This window comes from Terrapene carolina, unplaced genomic scaffold (genome assembly GCF_002925995.2).
Source record: "Terrapene carolina triunguis isolate 2854851 unplaced genomic scaffold, T_m_triunguis-2.0 Scaffold247, whole genome shotgun sequence".
Taxonomy (NCBI): Eukaryota; Metazoa; Chordata; order Testudines; family Emydidae; genus Terrapene; species Terrapene triunguis.
This window is the reverse complement of record NW_020664598.1, coordinates 17,504,793-17,530,215: the sequence shown is the minus strand read 5'-3', so window position 1 is coordinate 17,530,215 and position 25,423 is coordinate 17,504,793. Positions and strand designations below refer to the sequence as shown.

The following is a 25,423-nucleotide window of genomic DNA, read 5'->3' as shown; positions in this document are numbered from 1 at the left end:
TTCTCAAACAAACTTGGGAAATACAACCTAGATGGAGCTACTATAAGGTGGGTGCATAACTGGTTGGAAAACCGTTCCCAGAGAGTAGTTATCAGTGGTTCACATTCAACATGGAAGGGCATATCAAGTGGGGTCCCACAGGGATCAGTCCTGGATCCGGTTCTGTTCAATATGTTCATCAATGATTTACATAATGGCATAGAGCAGTGGATCTTAAACTTTTTTTTGTGGACCACTTGAAAATTGCTGAGGGTCTCGGCGGACCACTTAATGATCTTCCTAAATGTTGTTTGTACCATTAGCTAACTATTGTAAAGCGCTTTGGATAAAAGTGCTATATAAAAAACCTTAACTTTTTTTTGTTCTACAAATGAAAGCAACTCATTTTTAATATCAGTAGTCTTACCTTTCTAATGCAATGATGTGCCCTCTCTCCTGCTGCAGCAGCCCCCAAGCTGGGGCTGTGAAGGAAGGGGGTCTCTCCCTCTCCCCCCTGCCATGACAGCCCCACAATATGGAACTGACAAAGTTAGGTGGGCGGCCCTTCATTCTCTTGTGTGCAGCTGCCCAGGTGTGCACCTTAGAGGGAACCATCTGTGGACCACCTGAATGGAGCTCAGGGACCACAGTTTGAAAACCTCTGGCATAGAGAGTACACTTATAAAGTTCGCAGACAATACCAAGCTTGGAGGGGTTACAAGTGCTTTGGAGGACAGAATTAAAATTCAAAATGACCTGGACAAAATGGGAGAAATGCTCTGAAGTAAATAGGATGAAACTTAATAAGGACAAATGCAAAGTACTCCACTTAGGAAGGAACAATCAGTTGCACACATACATAATGGAAAATGACTGCCTAGGAAAGAGTACTGCGGAAAGAGATCTGGGGGTCAGTGGATCACAAGCTAGATGAGTCAGTGTAACACTGTTGCCAAAAAGTTTTTTTTAAAAAATAGCAAATGTCATTCTGGGCTGCATTAGCAGTAGTGTTGTAAGGAAGACATGAGAAGTAATTCTTCTGCTCTATTCCATGCTGATTAGGCCTCAACTGGAGTCTCGTGTCCAATTCTGGGCACCACATTTCAGAAAAGATTTGGATAAATTGGAGAAAGTCCAGAGAAGAGCAACAAAAATTATGAAACGTCTAGAAAACATGACCTATGAGGGAAGACTGAAAAAATTGGGTTTGTTTAGTCTGCAGAAAATGGAGGAGTGACAACAGTTTTCAAGTACATAAAAGGTTCTTACAAGGAGGAGGGAGAAAAAATGTTCTCCTTAACCTCTGAGGATAGGACAGGAAGCAATGGGCTTAAATTGCAGCAAGGGCAGTTTAGGTATGACATTAGGAAAAACTTCCTGTCAGGGTGGTTAAGCACTGGAATAAATTGCCTAGGGAGCTTGTGGGGTCTCAGTCATTGGAGATTTAAGAGCAGGTTAGACAAACACCTGTCAGGGATGGTCTAAATAATACTTAATCCTGCCTTGAGTGCAGGTGACCTCTTGAGGTCCCTTCCAGTCCTAAGACTCTAGCATTCTAGGAGGCTGAGACTTCAAAGATGAAGCTACCAGTTTGCTGTCATGTTTTGTAGGACTATGAGTGAGGTTGCAAGATGTTTTCTAAAAAGCTTCCCCTCTTTCCCCTACCCAAAAAGAGTTTGGAACTTTACTACAGATTGTTGCAGTATTACCATGCCAACTGAAATGGAGATTTACGGTAAGTTATTGTTTGCAAAGTTTTTATAAATACTTTGTGAGCTACTTCAAGACAAGACTTCAATTTAAGTAATCTAATAAAATAGTAGCTGAAAAACTTAAAAGCTAACTATAATTGCCAAAAAGCAACACCATGAAGTCACTTGGAATGTACAATATCAACCACCATTTTTGCACTCTTGCTTATACCTGTCAGGATATATTCTTATATTATGCTGCAATAACGTGTTTCCTCTGATACTGAATGCCAATGGAGGAGAAGATGAAGTTGATTTAAATCTAGTTTAAGCAATAAAATGTATATAAAGTCACAGTCCTTGCATGTTCCTTTTACAGACAAAGTTGACTTTATTTTCAGATGTAGTTTGCCTGAGGAACAACTTCCTCCAAAATATACCAGGCTTCTTCTTTCGTCTTAGGTGTAAATGATATGGTGGTTAGCAAAGTTAAGTAAAATGTATATCAGTTCAAGTGACAAGACAGGCATTGAAAGATCCTACACAGTCATGTGCTTTCCACCTCATGAAGGCAAGTGTGTATTCACAATTCTGATGCTACAGCCTATTAAGCACTTTTTGTAGTAACAAACTGAGCGTAAGCAGTGCTCCAGAATACCACTACAGAAGTGGCTAGGATGATTCACTCCAGAAGGAAATTTGGTCCCCATGTGATCGCAATTTGTCCAGTCTGCCATCGAAAAACTAAGTTTAAGTTGTGCCTATCAATTTTCACAGGCTCCTTTAGCTTACAAGGTGGGGCTGCTTCCCCAGACCACAAATGTTCACAGCTATCTTACTTGTGTGTTTCTTCTTTGAACACTACCAAACTAGTCACTAACATTTCATTAGAAATGTCTCAAGGTTATAACATGTGCATCAGAGTCTAAGCACTAGAGAAAAGTACTTTGAATATTGCAGCCCAACTATGTCTCCAATATGCTCAAGAGTTTATACTAGCTATGTACTGTTGTACAGCCCTAGAAAGAGGCCTCATGTACCTTCCCCTGAACATACATGAGTTTGTTTAGACAGTTTAGACTTTAAGACCTACTACTCTTTGTGCCTAGCTTCACTTTAAAGTAATGTAGTAAAAGCCCGCAGTGTTTGAAAAAACAGCTTCCCCAGGGTCTTTAACTCTCACTATTGCTCTTCAAATGGTCAGCAATACTAACTGGGAAATTTCCTATTAATTTGTAGCTGAACTAAAAACACCAGATCCAAATCTAACAAGTGGCCTATTAAAGAAAACGCAGGTCTTTATTACACTGAAGAGTATTTAATTCCCATTCTGAAAGCAATACCCTGCTCAATTTTCAGCCCAAGATCTGATTAGGAAGCTGCAGGTACCTACAGGTTGCTTTTAGGTCCTCTGACAATCAAGAGGGCTATTAAACAGACCAATTGCAAAAGCAAATAGTGCAAAACAATAAATTCACTATTGGATGCAACAGCTGATTGGTTAAAAGCATGTTCCTTCACTGCCACACTCCAGATATTCCCACTAAAATGCAAATACACAGAACAATCACAGCATGCTCATGGTGGTTGGTAGTTGAATACTGATTCTTTCACCTTTAAAATCACTTGTTTAACTCCAGCCTTGGTTGATGACAACTGTCAGGGTATACCCTCCCCCCAAATCTGAACTCTGGGGTACAGATGTGGGGACCTGCATGAAAGACCCCTAAGCTTATCTTCTACCAGCTTTGGTTAAAACTTTTCTAAGACACAGTCTTCTACCTTGGACAGATATTGCTGCCACCAAGTGATTTTCACAAATACTCAGGGAAGGGTCACTTGGAATCCCTATCCCCCCAAGCCTCTTCACTCTCTTTCCTGGGGAGGCTTGAGAATAAAATACCAACCAGTTGCTTTAGCAATGTGAGCACAGACCAACCCCTTGTCTAAGGACTTTGGAATAAAAGGATTCTTTAAAAAAAGGTAAATTATTAAAAAAGAAAAACCATCTGAAAACTCAGGCTTCAGGGATTAAACACCAAAAGTAACTTTCTTGGGGTTCAGCTTAAAGGTTACAAGCAAAACAAAAGCACCTGGGGTTAGCACAGAGGAATCCACAAACCAAAACAACCAAAAAGGTTCCTAGTCGCATCTGTCTTAACTTTTCCTGTGCTACTTACATATCTGGGGTTCCAAATGAGGAGTTTCTAGGTATGATGCTGATTTCCCAAACCTGGCTTAAAGCTTACAGCTTGTTGCTGCCTTCCCCTCTCTCCAGCCCGAGAGAGGAAGGAAAAAAAAAAAAAACGCTCCACAGCCAGCAGTTTTTCCAATTTGAAAGGGTAAAGCCTCTATTGGTTCTCTGGTCAGGTGCAAACTCAGGTTAAGCTTCTCTTAACACTTTACAGTTAAGGCAATTAGGGCACAGCTGCTAAGGAGGATTCTATAGCTACTGACTAGCTGGGTGTCCATAAAAGGGAGCTACCCCCTCTCATTTATCAGTGAAAGTATCATCCACTGACTATTCAGTGGCTTGCCTCCAAATAAATTTGTGGGTTCAAGACCACTGGGCAGACATCTATAATAGTTAGAACTAACAGCCTGAAAAGGTCAGAAATTGAACATGGAGAGGAGCCTCCATTCACCTTTCAAGCAATTGTAATTGAGATGTACTGTTTCCAGTGTGCCAGAAGTTTGCACTGCTAATTACATTTTGTCACCTCCTCCATAGCATAAAGTTAGCTGCTTTTGAGAACACATGCAACTAAAGTCATGTCAGTTTAATATATTTCTCCAATTGTTAGAGCATCTATGCCAGATCATACATAATTCATGGCACAAGGAACTGTAGCATCCAATATTCCAGTCTTGGCTTACAGACATAAAAAACTACCTTCACAGTGCAATAGTATATTAGATATTCCCGGTAATTGCATACATTTAAGCATATTTGAATGCATGATCATACAGCACAGTTCTGCATACCAACTGGATGATAATTTACATAGTAGGAAAGATAACCCACAATATTCACGGCTTGTCATTCCTCTGCACTTCAAACTAGAAGAAGAGATGAGACTATCTACAAACTAGGATATTTTGAAGGTACCACACTATTTAGCATCTCACGTGCTGCATGGTTATTTTTCTAAACATGTTTTTAGATTTGAACAGGTGATGATGCAGTCCCTCAAGAGCAGTCCCTCAAGAGCAGTCCATGGGTGGAAGTAGATATGCCTATACATCCAAGTGATGCTCTTGGTCAAAGTGTATGCTTGAGATTGATTCTAAACTACGTTTACTTCCTGATTTGGTATTAGACATGGCATCTGGCATTATGGGACTGACTAGTAGACTATGGGTTCTGCAGCAAGCAGTAGTAAAAGCCATAACTGAAACTGAAATAATTTCCACTGTAAGTCTGATTTTACCACCTGCTCCCAAATGTTGAATAAAAACTTTGTTTTGACTTGAAGTTTCATGTGTATTCTTAAGTCAGAGGAGAGTTTGATATTAAGTCAGCCTATTTCAATTAAAACGTAAGGGTTTTAAGTTTGTTTTCCTTTTAAAAAAACTTTTGTTCATGCAAGTCAGTTTTGCTTTTACTAAAGACCTCCAATTTTACAATTTAAGCACTTGGATCCAGAACACAATCCTAGTTTAGCCTTTGATATACCTAACTTACTTATTTTTCAGTTAAAGCTTTCAATATTTTGCCAACACTAAGTGCATGCCTACACAAGTAATATTCATCCTCAGTATTAGTCTGTTCAGCCTATACAATGTTCAGACTAAGGGCACGCCTTCACACCAGCTGGGAGAGCGCTTCCCAACATAGGTAGACAGACATGCTAGCTCCAATCAGGCCAGCATGCTAGAAATAGCAGCAGCTGTGGTGGCACAAGTGGCAGCTTAACTAGCAGCCCACTACATATCCAGGGGTTCCAATGTGATTGTACTCAGGCAGCTAGCCTAACTTCCTGCAGCTATATTGGTATTTTTAGCACACCCAATTGAGCGAAGCTAGCACATCTGCCAACCCACACTTCGAAGTACCCTTCCAGCCAGTGTGTAGACAGACATACAGGTGGTCATCTGGCTTATATTTAGGGTAAGTTTACAAGTGCAGGTTAAACCAACACACCAAATCTAAATCAATTTAGGAGTGTCCATACAATGCTGCATCAATAATTGAAATGGTTTAACGCCAATACCTCTGAACCTGCGCAACTCTGTATGTTAACTAGGCCTAAGACTTCGTGCTTAAGTTCCACAGTCCCAACCTGGTAGTTCATGGGCTTTAGATGGATAAATAAAATAAGGGTATATAGTCCTTAGAGCTTACAACTATATTCCATGAACCTACATGACTCCACTGGCAAAGCATCCATATTCTGAAACAGAAAAGCGGGGGAATTAAATCAAACTTATTCCCAGTGCGTACAAGGGAATGACCAGATTCTTTCTATAATGTTGCTAGCATACAAAACCTGTACAAGCTAATTTTATGTAGCGGCTTCTATCGACTACCTGGAAGACCCTAGTTATAAGCAAGTTTTCTTCATTCTTGCCTTAGCAACTCATAAAGTGCTCTAAAAAGCTTGAATAAAACTCTCCTTAGTTTCTAAACACAGGCACACAAGCCACACCGTTCTATTTTATCCTATTCATCCTCAGTGTTGGTAAGAGATCAGCCTGCATACAGTGTTCACACTATGAGCCACATAAATGACAGATTATATTATGTCCATATCCTTACTTTATGGAATTAAGACCACTGTTTTAAGCGTTTATTAATTTTACAAGTGAAATGCTGCCATCTTAGAGTCAGCATTTTATCTGTTAAATCACTGTTCTTTTGTAATGCAGTTGACAGTAAGCTGCAAGGCACAATGCAAGTCTGTTGAAGTTCCAGTACGTAAGGCTAAAGCGATGAGGTAGTAACCCATCTCCCTCCTCCACAGGTCAAGATTTTGAAGAATTAGACGTAAGTATGCTGCATTTAATACAGTACACCAAACACATTCAGCTGCTTTATAAAGACATCCCAGTTTTTGTATGCTCAAAATATTTGACTGTGATTTTAGTTTGATATGGCTGACTAGCACACCTGTACATTGCTTTGGAGACTCCTAGGTAGCTTAAAACTCTCCCCGACTGATTGGAGTACCTCCTTTTTTCTTACTGCATCAAAGCCATGTCCACCACTTAATCCATCTGTTTTTCCATCCTATATAAAATAAGAGGCCCATCTCATTAGGAAGCATCTCAAACATAAGCTTTAGAAACTAAACCAACATTAGATGTTCCAATCCATCTTAAAGTGCTAAGAACATTTGAGTACTTTACAGTGGCTACATTGCTCTGAACTATTTTTAGTACAATGTCAAGTTATGCACATAGCTATGAAGACTAGCGCCATGATGTTTAGAAAGATTTACCAGCTGGAAAAAGTCAGCCTTTCCCCGTCCATGCTAGCAATACCAGTGGAAGCATGCAACTTTATAATATACCACAGTGAAGTCTTTATGAAGACCAACTTAACTGTACATGCTAAATAACCTTATTCCCATTCTTTATCACCCACTGTTTTACGTTACCCACTCGTTTCACTTCAGATTCATGCTTCTGTCTGCGATCCCGTCTCTAGATACAAGAATATCCACTTTTCAAAATTGTGCATCTTACATTGATCTTGTCCATCTAGTCATTTATTGAAACACAACAGCTTTAAAAAGAATGACAGACTTGGACAATACCTGTGCACAAGCCACTTCAGTTGCGCTCTATTTTCCATCTATGGTCTTACTAAAATTTAGATCAAGTCTAAATATTACTTTGGAAGCACGCCTCTCCAGATACTGATCTAGTCACTATATCGATTTCTCCATGCTATTAAAGTTAATTACTTGTGTACACAGTTGGGGAAGAGGAAGAAGAAATGTAAAATCAAGCTGGAATGTTGTTGGATCCCTCAAAACCTTGCATTTTCTATATTACTAAACCAAACCACTTTGTTAGAGTTTCCAAAACATTCCAGAACAGTAGTTTAGCGTATTCATTCATCTGGAAACACTTAAGCATCAATTAAGTTGGTTAATGTCTAGATCAAGTAAAAATACCCAGATTTAAAGGCTATTTTAGTTAAAAGCCTAAAAAAGTATTGACATGCTATTTGTACATAGTACTTTACTAAGTATTTGATCCTTGTCTGAGTGCGTCATAGCTGATTTGTAGTGTTAATGGAAGTGGACATTTACAGAGCTATCAGCTGCAGAAGAGCTAAATGAACTCTAGTCTGCCTTATGCAAAAATGTAATTTTCATTTGAGGCCCAACTGCAGTATTACTGGGGTTGATACAAGGAGAGCATTTTGCTTTCCAGATACACCAACTTGTGTGATATCAGTTAAAATCTGACTTCACCCACTCAGGAGTGACATGGAAATCTGAGTACAGAACTCCACAACGCAACTCTTACAAATCCTCTGACTACTGTATTGCTTTAGTCTGAAATACTCACATTATAATAATCTTAATGAGAGTTAATACTACCTATGCCAACTCACATCTTTGGGTTCCACATCAAACTTCTTTGGCCCAATCTGCTCCTTTGGCACAAGGCTTGCAGCTCCCCAGGACTTTGGAGTATTCTGTAACTGCTGCGATGATACTGGCTGCTGCCTGTCAGATGTTTCCCAAGCTTTTGGAGGGTCCTGCTTCTTTTGTTCTGATTCCTCCCTAACACGTGTTTCCCAGGACTTCACAGGTTCCTGCTTCTTTTGTTCTGGTTCCTCCCTACCACGCATTCCCCAAGGCTTCGCAGGTTCCTGCTTCTTTTGTTCTGATTCCTCCCTAACACGTGTTTCCCAGGACTTCACAGGTTCCTGCTTCTTTTGTTCTGATTCCTCCCTAACACGTGTTTCCCAGGACTTCACAGGTTCCTGCTTCTTCTGTTCTGGTTCCTCCCTAGTTTGGGTTACCCAAGGCTTCACAGGTTCCTGCTTCTTTTGTTCTGGTTCCTCCCTACCACGCATTCCCCAAGGCTTCACAGGTTCCTGCTTCTTTTGTTCTGGTTCCTCCCTAGTTTGGGTTACCCAAGGTCTTGGAGATTCTTGCTTTTGGTCTGGCTCTTCCTGAACTTTCGTTGCCCAAGGTCTTGGAGATTCCGGCTTCCTTTGTTCCTGCTCTTCCCGAACTTTTGTGGCCCAAAGTCTGGGAGATTCCTGCTTCCTCTGTTCTTGCTCTTCCCTAACTTTTGTTATCCAAGGTTTTGGGGAATCCTGTTCCTCCCTAACATGCGTTACCCAAGGCTTTGGAGTCTCCTGCTTTTTCCGTTCTTCCTCCCTAACACTAGTTTCCCAGGGCTTGGAAGACTCCTGCTTCTGTCCCTCCTCTTCCCGAACACAAGCTTCCCAGAGCTTTGGAGATTCCTGCTTCTTCTGTTCCTGATGCCTACCACAAGATTCCCAAGGCTTTAGAGATTCCTGCTTCTGCTTCTTCTGTTCTTGTTCTTCTAGATCAACAAGCATTTCCCAGGATTTTGGAGGTTCTTGCTTTCTGGTGTATTCTGCTTCCCAAGGTTTGCATTCTTCAGGCTTCTTAATAGAGCCTTCTGCTTCAGGCAAATAGCGCCTGTTGAGAAACTACACAGACCAAAGAAATTTAGTGGCTCAAGAAAACATTGGTACCAGAGTTTAGCTCAGTTTTTAAGTTAGAAAAAAAGCTTTCTGTAGTTGACTGACCTAACCAAAACAGACAGAACACAGGCAGCCAGTTGAAGAATTGCTTTGTTTCAGTACAAAGACATGGTTTTATCCTATAATATTGTGGACACTGAATAGTTACTCTTTCCAGCATGTTGCAGAGGAGCAGCACAATGAAACAGAATTGAACACTTAAACATCTAGAAACATGCCCAAATTGAGCAGCCATACAATCTGATTGCTCTTACCCTTGTTCTTCCTCATTCCATGGTTTCTCTATTTGTTATCCACAATCATGCCATGCTTAAAATTCAGTTGTAGTTTCTGCAGGGCATTGACCTCATCCTGTATAGCACCTAAAACACCTTGGTGTGAATAGTGTGACTACTACTTCTTCCATTAAAGAATAAGAAAATGAAGGAACTTGCTCTTTTGGCTTATTTGACTCCCTGAAAACTCATAATAAACTACCTCTTATTTACTGGAAGTTCAGATCATAGCTAATGACCAGATCCTAGAGAATATATTTGAATCACCAGAAGGAGTCTCATTGCATTCCTGCTCAGAGTCAGGAAATTAGATAACTGGAAGTAGCTTGCAGAGGCTTATAGTAGCTATGCTATTGTAGGCCTACGGGCCACTAAAAATCTGGATGTGACCAAGATGACTACTTACTGGCTGTGTTCTGTCTGCTTAACCAGTTGCAGCACAGAATTGTAAGTCTAGACTGGCTGGGCAGAGTCTAGAAGACTAAATTTTAGTTTTAGTATACTATAAAAAAATCTGCTTTATTTGCTATACTCCCTCTAGTGGGATGTTTGGGAGGTTGGGATACAAAGACATTGCATATGCTTTGCTATTCCAGTTGCTTGGTTTCAAACTGCCAAAAAGGTTCCCTTTTCAGGATTAAGTATCAAAACAATTTCTGCTTTATAATGCTGCTCATTAAATGTACGAGTAGCCTAATAGTTCTGAAGCAGATTTAAAGGACATTTGTGGTCTACAGTCTGTTGGGCCAAACTCTGTAGCAATTTTACTGTATCAATTAACTATTAATATAGCCAAGCCAATATCTAGGGAGCCCTACATTAGTTTGACAAAGCCAGAACCCCACCATTCTTAACTCTGCCATTGTGTTAAATCTAGATAGCATAAAAGTTATGAGCCTAATATTTTAGAAGGCGCCTTTATTTGTAATTGTGTATTGTCTGATGCAGCAGTATTTGAGAATCCATCTTCTGGAAACAGGAATAAAGATATAAGTAGCTGAAACTACACAATCTGATGCTTTGGTTTTTCCACTGAATTTATAGAAATGCTCTAAAGGGTCAGCAAATGTATTAAGCCATTCCTGCTCAATCCAAACCCCTAACAGAGGGGGTTACATTCTACCCCCATATATTCCTTGAATGTTAATGTTCCTTTGGATTAAGACTAAACGTTAGAGCTGTATGTTTTTGATTTTTCTACTTTGGAAGCAGCACATCTAGACCATTGTTTGGTTTTCTTTTCTAAGATCTTGGCTAAAATTTTGCTGGACAGCAGTTTTTGGTAAACTGCTTCTTACTAGCGTTTCACAACTTTTGTGCAATAAATTTTAAAGACTCCTATAATATCAAAATTAAGTTACCACCCAGAGGCACAACTACTTAACACAATTAAATGTATTCTATCAAATAGTTAAAATAATTCAGTATTTTACCTCTTGTGGCTGTATCTCAGACTGCAAAAGCTTCATAAGGGGTTCTAGGAAAAGGGATAATATTAATTTGCTTCAGATTATTAGAGATAAACATGAAACCTTTCAGTGTCCCATCAAAGCCCCTTAAAAAATTAAGGATTTGACAATGAATTAGTTAAAAGGTGATATCAATTGCTGAACTGAAGGTTGTTCTAAAAACATCCATAATTTATGTTCTATGTGAAATGACATGAAGCTTAGGTCTTGCGAAACTTAGGTTTTGTAAAAAATTTAAACTTAAAAGTACAAGATACAGAAAAACATTCCCTTGCAGTATCTATAACTCAAGTACTGTAGTAGTGCACTCAAAAGTGACATTTACTACAACAGGCATTTCCCACAGCTTCACCAATGAGGTAGTCAAAAGCACGCAGACAGCATACATTAGATATGAAAAATAGATTCAACTGAATTTTTGATCCCAGGCGATACTAGTATCAGTGAAACCATTTCCTTACTGGTGTGTGTTATGGTGTTCAAACCAACATATACCGTACAAAACAGTATATTTTAGTTGCTGATATTCCAACTGAATTTAGCTGTAGTGTTGCCCAAAAAAAGTCACTGTTAAGCTTCTGCATACTTGCAGTATGAGTAAGTTTATAAAACTAAGCTATTCAAGATATCTAAACACTTGATTCTTTGAGACGCTTATCTTAACATGGATCAGGAATTACACTTGGAAATATATACTCAACCTGGCTCTTTGACAGACTCTCCTTTTGGCAACTGTCTTGTTCTCTCAGATTTTCTTATTAGTTCCTCTTCCAATTCCTCTTTTATTTGCATGTTGCGAGGCACAGGAATATTTTCAAAATATCCAGAGTTTAAGAGTTTGGATAACAGTTCCTTCATATGTTTATCTGAAGAGATAAAAAAAGTTGTGATATACAAGTAAGCGGTTAAAAAAAAAAGTGTTCACATCTTACAGTCTGAAGATGTGTCCTTGGAAGCTTCTTTATATTTAAACTGCAATGTCTAAACCCAGTGGTCTCCAACCTTTTTATGCCCAAGATCACTTTTTGAATTTAAAACCAACCCAGGATTTACCCCACCCATATCCCAAGGCCCTGCCCTGCTCACTCCATTCCCCACTCCCTCTGCCTCACCCTCACTCACTTTCACTGGGCTGGGGCAGGGGTTGGGTGTGGGAGGGGATGCAAGCTCTGGGCTGGGGGGGCTTCTGGGCTGAGACTGGGGCAAGGGCTTGGGGTACAGGAGGGGGTGAGGGGTGCAAGCTCTGGGAGGGATTTTGGGTGCAGGTGAGGGCTCTGGGCTGGGGGTTGGGTGCAGAAGGGGATGTGAGGTGCAAGCTCTGGCCAGGAAGTGCTTATCACAGGCAGCTCCCAGTTGGCGGTACAGCAGGGTAAGGCAGGCTCCCTGCCTGCCCTGCCCCCACACTGCTCCCAGAAGTGGTTGGCATATCTCTGCGGCCCTGCGGAGCAGGCGGCTCTGCATACTGTTGCTGCCCCCGCCCTCCAGCGCGGACTCCACAGCTCCCATTGGCTGGGAATCATGGCCATGCTGCCCCCCCACCCCTGCAGCTCCCGGTCAATAGGAGCTGCAGAGTCTGCGCTTGGGGGCAGGGCAGTGGCAGCGGCAGCGCAGAGCCACCTGATGCCACCACCACCACTCCCCCCTCCCACTGGGGCAGAGACATGCCAGCCACTTCTGGGAGCAGCATGGGGCCAGGGCAGGCAGGGAGCCTGCCTTGGAATCACTGCGTCACCGGACTTTTAGCAGCCGGAGATTGCAATCAACTGGCAGAAGCTCCAGGATTGACCAGTCAATCGTGATCTACTGGCTGGTGACCACTGGTCTAACCCAACCCCAAAGGCAAAAACTTCTTGTATAGCCTTTTAGACAAGTTATCACAAATTGCGCAAAACTAATACATTACTGGGTCACAGAAGTTACAACATCTAGGTAAAGGAAGATATTTTCAGACGGTATTCAGAACAATGCCATTTATTAGGATGTTTTAGATAGTGCAGCAGGTAAAGACTTCTCTGCAAGTCTAGTAGTGGTAAGAGAGTGAGAAGTGAAGATGAGTACTGGACAAGAAAAAGGAATAGCAATGAGAAGAGAGTAGGTATATTAGGCTGAAGTTTTTAGAAGTCAAGACAAATGTTAACACAATCATGAAGGAAAGCTCCAAAGGGATGAAGATGCATAGCATGTTGATTTTTTGTGTAGGAAAGCAGATGGCACAATTTGACAAACTACAGTAGAGAGGGCTGAGACTTCAAAGCAAGAGGGAGACATGTATGAGAAAGGGTTTCAGAAGAGTTGGGATTAAGGCAACAACATACACAGGCAACGCTGTGGAAGTGGCAAGAGGCAGGTTGTCATAAGGAAAGCTCAGAGTCAATGACAATAGTAATGGACAGGAGGCAAGTGAGTTCCAAGGAGGAGCTGGAGATTGTGTAGTCAAAAGGAGCATTCACAGAAATGCTTTGCTGCCTAGACATTTAGATGAAGCTGAGAAAGCTTCTTAGTCACACCTGTGGCATTAGTGTGATGCTTCACAGGGATACACAAGGTTGTGAAGCAACTTACTACCCTCTACTCATAGTGTGAGGAAATCTGTGCCAGCTGTGGATTAGCTCCCGGACTCCACCAGCCTCTGGCAACACAAGCACTACCTTCCCAGGCCTCTGTAGACCTCATTCTCTGTGTACAAGCGAACAATAGGCACACCAGACATTCCTCTGCATCACCCAGCTCCTGTGCCACTGAATTCTCACAGAACTTGCAGCTTCACTACTCCCAAAGAAATAGTTCAAACTCAGAATTACCCCTCCACTTAACATGCCACACATTTATAGTGAAAACAAGAATAAGTTTCTCAAAGAACAGAGATTCAAATGACAGTAAATATTGAAAACACATGGTTACATATTAAACAATCATAACATGAGGTCTAGAGCCTAAACTTAACTCACAAGACATTCCTACCTCCTACAGGATAGCTTACCCATATAATTCTTTTCCCATAATTTTCAGCCAGGTTAGTTGAGATCCCCTTTCATAAGATCAAGCCCATTGGCAGCTTGCCCTCACATACTGAAGGATACCTGGGGTGAATCTGAACCCTAAATATACCAGATCTTTTGATCTTCACTTGCAAAATAGGGTCTCCCCCCGCCCCCCGTGCTTACCTCTTCCTGGTAATTTTCTTCTGAAAAGTCTTCAGAAACTCTTTGTTAGCATTTGACTTGATAACACTAACAGATTTCTATTTTGAGACATAATACATAATAGCCCACCAAGAAGAGGAGTCTCCCCCACACCTCTTGCCTGTAGACGTTTGTCTAATACATGCTACCTTTGAGTGACCTGCCTTTGACTACAAGTCCTAGAGAATATAATTTTCAGTATAAAGACAGATGTACGGAAGATATCTGAAATTATCTTGCAATTATGATGACCAGCATAATGTGCTTTCAGCAGAGAGCTTATATAAACCCTTTTGGGCAATCCAAGGGATCTCTGAACCTCTATGTATGCCTGTGCCCTCTGCTAGTTAGCATCAAGAGGTCATAGAATATCAGGGTTGGAAGGGACCTCAGGAGGTCATCTAGTCCAACCCCTTGCTCAAAGCAGGACCAATCCCCAAGTAAATCATCCCAACCAGGGCTTTGTCAAGCCTGACCTTAAAAACCTCTAAGGAAGGAGATTCCACCACCTCCCTAGTTAACCCATTCCAGTGCTTCACCACCCTTCTAGTGAAAAAGTTTTTCCTAATATCCAACCTAGACCTCCCCCCACTGCAACTTGAGACCATTACTCCTTGTTCTGTCATCTGCCACCACTGAGAACAGCTGAGCTCCATCCTCTTTGGAACCCCCTTTCAGGTAATTGAAAGCAGCTATCAAATCCCCCCCTCATTCTTCTCTTCTGCAGACTAAACAATCCCAGTTCTCTCAGCCTCTCCTTGTATGTCATGTGCTCCTGCCCTCTAATCATTTTTATTGCCCTCCGCTGAACTCTTTCCAATTTTTCCACATCTGTCTTGTAGTGTGGGGCCCAAAACTGGACACAGTACTCCAGATAAGGCCTCACCAATGTCGAATAGAGGGGAATGATCACGCCCTTCGATCTGCTGGCAATGCCCCTACTTATACAGCCCAAAATGTCGTTAGCCTTCTTGGCAAGAAGGACACACTGTTGACTCATATCCAGCTTCTCATCCACTGTAACCCCTAGGTCCTTTTCTGCAGAACTGCTGCCTCGCCATTTGGTCCCTCGTCTGTAGCAGTGCATGGGATTCTTCCTAAGTGCAGGACCCTGCACTTGTCCTTGTTGAACCTCAAGATTTTTCACCCAATCCTCTAATTTGTCTAGGTCCCTCTGTATCCTATCCCTATCCTCCAGCATATCTACCACTCCTCCCAGTTTAGTGTCATCTGCAAACTTGCTGAAGGTGCAATCCACACCATTCTCCAGGTCATTAATGAAGATATTGAACAAAACCAGCCCCAGCACTGACCCTTAGGGCACTCCGCTTGATACCGGCTGCCAACTAGACATGGAGCCATTGATCACTACCCGTTGAGCCCGACGATCTAGCCAGCTTTCTATCCACCTTATAGTCCATTCATCCAGCCCATACTACGTTAACTTGCCAGCAAGAATACTGTGGGAGACCGTATCAAAAGCTTTGCTAGAGTCAAGGAATAACACATCCACTGCTTTCCCCTATTCCACAGGGCCGGTTATCTCGTCATAGAAGGCAATTAGGTTAGTCAGGCATGACTTGCCCTTGGTGAATCCATGCTGACTGTTCCTGATCACTTTCCTCTAAGTGCTTCAGAATTGATTCCTTAAGGACCTGCTCCATGATTTTTCCAGGGACTGAGGTGAGGCTGACTGTCCTGTAGTTCCCCAGATCCTCCTCCTTCCCTTTTTTTAAAAAGATGGGTACAACATTAGCCTTTTTCCAGTCATCCAGGTCCTTGGATCACAGTTAGATTTATCTATATAACAATACATTAGGTGAGGCTACGAGCCAAGATCATGACCAAGAACACAGAAGAGCCAAGTGTCAAGAACTGAACCTCAGGAGGGAGTCTTGGTGCACAGCAGTCAGACAAGTGATGAAATAAGTGAAACAGACAGGAGAGCCAGAGAAACCTGCATAAAGAAAGTCCAAGAGGATTCTGTGCTCTAGTGTCGGCAAGAATGAGGAGGAGGAGCTGCCAGCTTCAACAATGTTAACTATGCAAGAGCTTGTTGGCAGATCAAAATCCAGCTTGCACTTGGTCTAGGACTATACAATTAAATGGACAAACAGCAAAGTCAGGAAAAGAATAAAAATGGGTGGAAAGTTAGAGTTTAAGTAATAAACAAGATATCTTTCCTCACCTCTAATACAATAAGACTACAGAGGTTTACTGGACTATAAGAGGGGGGGGAAAAGGCGTTGTGATTATCCGTCACTGAGAGAGCATAAAGAGCAATGCTTTTTGTATCTATGATAGCTGAATCCTGGCTCTAAGGGCATGTGATGCTGCGGAGGCTTTCAGTGAGAAGCTGACAAAGATTGTAGCTTGTTATGTTTCAGTCAATAGAAAGCATGTTATACTTGTGTTTTATTTGTAACCAGTCTCTGTTTCTATTATCCTCGTTTGGTATCACTTCAATCTGTTCTTTATTAATAAACTTATTGGTTTTATTATAAGTTCATCTCAGCACAAAATATATTAAAGTGCGACTCCTCAGCTGAGCTAACAGACTCGTGTGCATACTGCAGATTTGGAAATTTGTGAGTGTGCAGTGATGGGCTACATACTGCAAGACAACACTCTTCAAGGGGGTGGGGAGTTGGAAATGAAGTGCACAAAGTGTTACCTGAAAGGCCAGGTAAAGGCTGGCAGAGTCCTGAGAAGTTTATTTGGCTGGCTAACAGACTGGAGTGTCAGGTAACCAATCACAAGCAGCTTAGCATCAACAACCTCTCTCTGAGGCAGAGCAGGAACCAAGTGACTTACAGTCCTGGACACCCCAAGAAAGCATCAAAGGGTGGGTTGTGGAATGGGCATATGTAACATCCCAAAGAACAGTTACTAGAGGGTAAATTTTTCTTCAAGTAACTGCATACATGTCCATTCCACTGTGACTCCCAAGTGGTTTTTGCTGGAGGTGGGGCTAGAGTCTCATCTGAAGAATTACTGTAGGACTACTTTCATTTTGTCCCTTAATGCAGTCGTAATTATGTAAATGTCTCGCAAAAGTACATACAGAGGCCTGGGTCGCTACACTCAAGTGTCAATAGGAACATTTCCCACAAATGCAGTAAATATTGCGTGTGCTCTAGTTCAATGCAATAAATATTTCAGGAGTGCTCAGATCTTTGGCAGTGCAAGACATGGAAATGTGGCTGGTAACCCATTTAAAAAGTCTTTAACTCAGGATGTCGTCTCATTTTCTCTACCAAGAACAAAACCTTTTCACCATAGAATATCAGGGTTATTCCCCCCAGGCTGGGGCTCTGAGGATCCCCCTGCCTCAGTCTTGTTTGAGTTTTAATACCACTCTGGATTTAAGAGGTATTGGTGGGTAAGCATACAGAAGATCATCATTCCACGGAAACATAAGCATCTGAGATGAAGCCGGACTGATCTGTTCTGCAATAGAAATGGAGGCATTTTCCCATTCTGCTTTTCGCAAACAGATCCACCATAGAAATTCCACCCCCATTCAAAAGAGACTAACATTCTTGGCTTGAGAGACCACTTGTGATCTAGACTGAGCAATCTGCCTTGTTGATCTGCCAGGCAACTCTGATTTCCTGAAACATGTGAAGCCTTGAGAATTATACAAATTTCTTATGCAGAAATTCCACTGCTTAACCTGTGACAAGAGGCAGTCTTTGACCTGGTATCCCCCTACTTGCTTACATAAAACAGCTGTCATGTCTGAGCACCTGTATGGCCTCGCCATGAATGTAGTAGGAACTGCTGACATTTGGAATACTGCATGCAGTTCATGAGACCAGGTTACACAAATGTTCTTGAACTGACAACATGTCCTGAGGTTGCAGCTCCCCCACATATGCTTCCCACCCCACAGCAGAAGCATTTGCTACTAAAGTCATAAAAGGGAGAGTTTGAGAGAACAGGCCCACCCTCCACAGTCCTGATTCATCCACCAACCCAGGGACGACACCACACTGGCTGGGATGCATACAAACTTGTTCAGGTGATAGACTCACTTTACCCACATCCGCATACATCAGAGATGGAACCTGACATTTTTATCACATACATACAAGCAACCATATTCCCCAAGAGCCTGGGGCTGTTCCGTACTGTGTAGCCTTCAAGAAGTAGCCACAAAAGGGTCCTAGATAGTCAAAAACTGAGTTTGGGGCAGGTATACCTTGGCCGAAGTAGAATCTACGACTGTCAATGAATTATTTCCCTGCTGGATTATCAGGTCTAAGCAGCTGAACAGATGGAGGATTTGATGAATGTTGCTCTCCACTTGCTGACTGGAGTGGTCCCATTTGAACCAATCATCCAGGTATGGATATAATGGAATGTCCCAAATCCAGAGGCAAGTGCCACTACCACCATGCACTACATGAAAACCCTAAGTGCCAACAATAGCCTGAAGGGGAGTATGGTGAACTGGTAATGCCCTTCTCCTATTGTGAACTTTAGAAACCTTCTGTGACCCAGGTAGAGTGCCACATGGAAGTGGGCATCCTGTAAGTTAAGGGCAGCATTCCATTCTCCCAGATCTAGAGCAAGGATAACTGACAAGGAAATCCATATGGAACTTCAACTTTTTGCTGCATCTGTTTAGTGTCTGAAGATCTAGAATGGGCCTGACACCCCATCTGGATTTGAGAATTAAAAAAGATATTGGATTGAAAAATAAAAATAAACAAATGTCAAACTGGATGAAAAATGAGTACCACTATGTACAGTTATATACTAATTACATACAAATTTAAAGGCTCAAGACTGTACTTAATTACAGCAACAAGCTCTGACTGCCAACAGCAAGAAGAAACTGAACGAGAGCAGGGAGGCTTCATCCTTTATACTCTTGACTCCAGGCACGAAGAAAAGCGGGGGGCCATACATGACCAATCATACGGATACCGCTAGAGAAAATGCTCCAGCACCAGTCAGACTATGCAGTCAGTCAAAGAATTAGATTTTGCAGCCTTCAATGCATCCACAGATTGAGGAAATTTCCAGACCTCAGAGATGAAACAGCACTTTTGACAGTGTTGAAATCAGCTACAGCATGTGCGAATGTATTCTGACAAGAGAAAGGCTAAAGTTTACTTTGATAAAATGTTAAAGTTTCTCTGCTTATCCCTATGCTGCAAGTCATCAGTAGTGGATCTTCACCAAGACTGTCGGGGCCAGTGGTAGTGCAATTATCTATTGTACCCAATCCAGAAGAGTTTGAAGTTAGGGTTCCAGAATTAACTCACTGGCACACTGATCTCCTTTGCAATAAAAATGCAAGTGTTATCAGACTGAAGGGTTTAGTTCTGTCTGCTAGGTTAGTTCAGAATTGATGCATGGCTACTATTGCATAATATTCTAAAATAAAGCCAGCATACATACAACCCACAGTTTCTAAACCATCAGTACTGAGAAAATGGTCCTCTTCTCCAGTAGGAAGCATGCCACTGTGTGTATGAACTGGCCCTACACTTAATATACAGATTAACTGATCATTACACATCAGTCCTTTAAGACGAAGCATTCCAGGGAAGTATGTTCATTTGTACAGCATCTTACACTTGCAAAATGCTAAGTATATTACATTATATGTTTACTCCAGAATAAGTGTAGAAATTAATGTTATTTATCTCGTCCCCAAATAGCCAAAAACTTACATGTTGTTCCAACCACAGCTTTCTCACTGCCTTCTAGAAGATCCCAAAAGTAGAGTGATGATTGCTCCATCTGGTCTTCAACACTTGAAGCCAAAAAGGAAAAGTTAAGACCAGAGAAATGTTTTGTTAGCTATTCATTTTTCAGCTTATGATAATTTGTAATCTTCAGCAGTTCTGTTTCTTTTCTTTAGAAACAGGATTAAAATCAGGGCCATCCTTCTAATGCAATCACCATTTGTGCCTTTTAATTTTAAAAGTGGTACTATGCATTGTTTACTTAAGACAGCAGCCCCATTAACAGTATTCCTTATTTCAATAGGCTCTCTTTGGTTAGTACAATGTTACAAAGTTGGACAATTCTAAACACTTCCGTTTGTGGTTTTGGGACCCTGGATATTGTTTTAGTTTAGTATTTTGCCACTACTGGTCAAAAGTAGTTTGAAGTCTCTATAATCCACTTGACAAGACTCGAGCCCAGACAATAGTTTCATTCAATATTTAGCCATTTGACCAGATGAATATGTGCTCTGTCAATTTAAGATGTGGAACGCATACTGAAGTGTTTATGATAAGCAGTTGCTTTATCCGAAATATTGTTGCAGATTATTCTTATAAAGGTACATCTTATGGGCCAGTGGCCAGCCAAGTTTAGTTTTATATGAACAAAGTCATTTGAGGCAGGTTTGTAAAAATTAAGATATTTTCTCCCTACCTCACAACCCTAACCCATATTTTGATAAGATAAAAGGCCTTCAAAAGGCTCACGTTACATTCTCAATATTTAGCACTAACATAGCTGGTCTTAATCAATCAATTGGTTTAGTTTGACACTAAGATATAAGGGTCAGATTACACTTAGAAATGTAATATACAATTAATTTTAACAGTAACTCTTGAAAATTCTAGACAATCTATACCCACCATCCCATTAAGGTAAACAAATTAGTATGAAAAGCCACAGAATAGGTTTAGTCCCTTGCTGAAAGAAGCCTATTTTAACAATTGTGAAAGTACTTAAAGAATTCAGTAGCCTAAACACAGACTGCACACTTTGATCAGCAAGATTTTTGGTGAACTTGCTATCTGAGTAAGCAGCAGCAAGAGTAGCATCGCTTCCAGCTGTACAGTACAACAAGTACAAAACTGCATAGGTCGTATTGTGCTAAGGTCAGCCAAATATGTAGCAAGACCATACGAATAGATGAAAGTGGCATAATGTCAATATTGGTCAGCACTCTAGACAGTGAATAAAGGAGGCCAGAAATAGCCTTGTGGCCTTCAAATACACCAAGGTCTGACATTTTAGTACCCAGATTAATGATTTTAATGCCAAAGCAGCAACCACATTCTTTGGTTATCTGCTTGCATTTGCAGCAGATAACCAATGCTGATACCAAAGATAGGGGCCCAAAATTATTGGCTTTAATACCTCTTTGGGCTTAATGGAACAAAGATCTACTGCCTTATTCCACGAATACAGAAGGGAACACGTGTTTATGACACCTGGTGCACTTCTTCCAGAAGGAAAGGGGCAGAAGTGATGCTCAGAACCACCATCTGGCCTGCTTGGTTAAAGTATATTACAGTGGGAAGCACTCCAATATTGGCACTTCATCATACTGTCAAACTGGAAAGACTGAAGGGCATTGTGTAGCAGAACCAGTTACAAGCAACTTGCACCACCGGGGATCAGAATGCATGCACCTCCTCAGCAATTTGCCAACTTAAACTTTGAGCCCTGTGGGGGGAAAAAGTTACTAACTTGTGAAGTAACTTGTTCTCCAAGGTGGGTTGCACATATCCATTCCACTCTGGTTGTCTGTACACCCTGTACATCAGAAATGTTTTCCATCAGCCATACCTGTTGTATGGCTCAAGCTCCCCCTGCTGCCACACACCACTGAGTGCAGGTATAAAGGGCAAAGCTGGCTCTAGCTTCCCCCTCAGGTCTTTATTGGAACTCAAATGTAGAGGGGTAGGCAGGTGAGTAATTTAATTTTAAGGGACATGTGCACCACATCTTGAAGAACTGTTAACGAACAATTTAACAGCTACAGTGATTCCACTTGCGCATTACACTATTGATGACTCAAGCTGGGACACTGGCAGACCAGCCAACCTGTGTATGACTCTAACTTAACAAGAGGCATTGCAAGTGTATCAGGACAATTCACTTATGTGAATTTCAAAGAGATGAACTAGACCAGCAATCATTAACCCATTCATTTGTGGTAACAGAAACCAAGGGTAGACGCTAAATGTATTTGTTAAACTTCTAACAGGATATAGGTAAACAATGTAACTAAAATAGCTCAGATGCAAATTCCCTTTAATGTCTTAGTTGCCTAACATTATGTATGCAACTGTGTTCAGTTAGCCTCAAGACCAAAGATGAGACACTGCAGGAATCTTATCTACATTGTCTTCAGCTTAACTGTTACAATGGAGGACCGGCTAATTGCCTTATGTAAATAAATGTAACTAGTTAACCTGTGTATGCACAGGAAATAGAAGATTAGCTTCAAAGCAAAGATCCACAAACTATCTGCATTGCCTATTCTTCCTTGGAGGAAATCCCTGCTGTGAAAATTTGTGAGGCGGCTTGTCAGCCTCCTTGAGAGTTATAAAAGAGAAGACTCAGACCTGACCCTTTCATCTGTAGTCTGCTGAACTTTGCAAAGGGGAAGTTTGAGCCAAAGGACTGATCTTCCAAATAGTTATCTGGAATACCCTGGAAAATGTATGGAAAGACTATCAGACTACATCTAAGCTGCATTTGGATTCTGACCTTTTGGGATGGTTTCAGAGAGACTTTTACAAGCCAGCAGATATAAATGCTATGATCCTAAGCTATCAACACTGGGGGGGGGGCCGGAAATCACTTGTAGGTATATGATTTCTTAACAATTCAATAACTTTATTAATAAATCTTTAGTTTATTAAGGCTTGGCTGACTGATATCTGGGAAAGATCTGAGACATATGTTGACCTGAAGGTAAATGTCTGATCCTTTGAGATTGATAGAACTTTAAATATGGTGAATAGGGTTTTCAGTAACCTCTCACTATATTAGACTTGGTCATCTGGATGGGAGCGAAGGCCTGGAATGCCTGAAGGGGACTGTTTGGCTTCTTGTTAACCAGGGTGGCATTACAGAAGCTCTTTTGTTACTGGCACGGTGAATCTAATTCTAGAATAAATCACCAGTTCGAGGGATTGTCTGCCCTATTTCTTGCAGTCTGCCCTGAGTGTGGTATTCTCAGTGTGGCCAATCTCAGGCACCCAGTCACAAGCCATAAGAACAGGAGGTGTAATCGGAGGCTATTTTAATAAAGACTGGAGAACCACCCATCCAATTCTGGCTTCATCTCTGGAGTCTAGAGCCACCGCAAAGGGGGAGGTAAACATGTGGACCAAGGACCAGGATGCTGCTCTACAAGTGTCTGCAACCAAAACGTGCACCAGAAAGGCCACTGAGACAGATTGCGACCTCATCTAATGTGACTGCTAGGTGGAGCGACAGCACATGCATATATAGGAGGTGATCCAGGAAGAAATTCTCTGGGTAGAAACAGATTGCAGTCTTATTCTCTCTGCCACTGCTACAAATAGCTGAGGAGTTACAGAAGTGCCTGGTTCGTTCTAGATAAAAAGTTAGATGTTTCCTGATGTCCAAGGTATGCAAACTCTTTTGTTAGAATATGGGCAAACTGGTTGGTTGATGGGGAAAGATGACACCACCTTTGGAGGAGTATGGAGGTAAACCTTGTCCTTCAAAATAAGTTTGTATATGGAGGGTCCAACATTAAGGAGCACAGTACCGCTACTCATCTGGTTGTGGTAATAGCCACCAAAATTGCCATCTTCGTAGACCGATACAGAGAACAGGTAGCCAACAGTTCAAGTGGGGAACCTATAAGACTTGACAGTACTAAGTTCAGCTCCTCTGGAGAAAAGAGGGTCTTGTCCTAGAGGGTATAATTTGACTAAGCCTTTTAAAAATCTTATATACAAGTCACTGAAAAAAAATAGAACTGTTTGCTTTAGGATGGAATGCTGAAATAGTTGATAGATGTACTATGATCAAACTGCTAAATCTTGGTGCTTCCGGTAAAATAAGCAGTCCAGGACATGAACTGAACAACAAGATAGTGACATGCCATATTGCTGAGACAAGATGGAAAAAATATCTCCATTTAGTTCTTGTAAGAGACTGGGGGGGGGGGAAGGGGACAGAAGAGAAGAGTTATAAAGGAGGGTGATAAATTTTTCTCCTTGGCCACTGAGTACAGGATAAGCAGCTTAAACTGCAGCAAGAGATTTAGACTAGACATCAGGAAAAGCTTCCTAACTGTAAGGGTAGTTAAACACTGGAACATATTGCCTGAGGTGGTAGTGAAGTCTGTCATTGTCTACCCTATTCTTAAACCTCCAAACACCTGTCAAGGATGGTCTAAGATGAGCGTTTCTTAACCTTTTTGATACCAGGGACAAGCTTGCTGCCTTCCTAAACTGTGTCAGGGAGATCTCAGGGACTGGAGCACTGGTCAGAGACATATTGATCTAGATAGTACTTAGTGAAGAGGACAGGACTAGATGACCTATTGAGGTACATTCCACTCTACAATTCTATGATTCTATTTAGCAGAACTTGAACTCTTTCGAGCAAGACAGTTCTCTAGTAACTAGCCATGGAGGTAAATGAAAGGATGGTAGGCTTGAGTGGAGTAGGTGACCATGATCTTGGGAGATTAGGTTCAAGTCTAGTGAAAGTGAAATTGAAGGTTTCACTGACAGTGCCAAGAAAGTAGAGAACCAGTGACAGTCCCATGCTGGGGTTATAAATCTGACTGGCCTGATACTATCTTGTCTTTAATAATACCTTGTGAATGAGTGGGACTGATGGAAAAAGCATAGAGGAGCCTGCCTGACCCTGGTAGTAAAAACACATCTGTTATGGAACCCAGGCTGTGATTCTGTAGGGAACAGAACTTCTGACATGGTCACAAACAGGTCTACTTGGGGAAATTCCCACTACTGGAAGCTGTGTTTGGCCACATCTGGACAAAGTGACCACTTGTGGTGATTCAAATGATCTGCTCAGACAGTCTGCTAGGTCGTTCTATATCCCCAGCAGGTAAGATACTTCCAGATCTACTAAGTTAGCAGAGTTCCGAGAGTAGAGTCGCCTCCTGACAAAGTGCAGAAGAGTAGGCTCCCCTCTGCCTGTTGAGGTAGAACATTGCTGCTGTGTTTGAAAGGATTAGCAGACTGCTTCCCCTGATCTGTGATTGAAATATCTGGCATGCCAGCCTGACAACTTTTCGTTCTGACATTGATGTGTAAAGCTAAATCTTCGGAGGACCACAGTAGTAATCTTCTCATGTAGGCTCTCCATCCTAGACCAGACACATCTGTTACTAGCATGAGCATCAGTTGTG

The 25,423-nt window shown here is 41.6% G+C and overlaps 1 protein-coding gene across 4 annotated transcripts in view; it reads right to left on the bottom strand.

The window, feature by feature from the left end:
• The window catches only part of CAPRIN2 (caprin family member 2), a 63,258-nt gene that overhangs the window by 20,037 nt on the left and 17,798 nt on the right, over positions 1 to 25,423 (bottom strand). For 2 of the 4 annotated variants that reach the window (XM_026657534.2, XM_026657535.2), the window contains exons 6-9: positions 19,983 to 20,065; positions 11,815 to 11,979; positions 11,078 to 11,121; positions 8,239 to 9,315 (exon numbers count right to left, since the gene is read on the bottom strand). In XM_026657534.2, the coding sequence (XP_026513319.1) occupies positions 8,239 to 9,315; positions 11,078 to 11,121; positions 11,815 to 11,979; positions 19,983 to 20,065 (1,369 nt within the window). Of the gene's footprint in view, positions 1 to 6,780; positions 6,901 to 7,274; positions 7,317 to 8,238; positions 9,316 to 11,077; positions 11,122 to 11,814; positions 11,980 to 19,982; positions 20,066 to 25,423 lie in introns of all 4 variants that reach the window. The other 2 variants (XM_026657532.2, XM_026657533.2) reach the window with 2 other exon arrangements.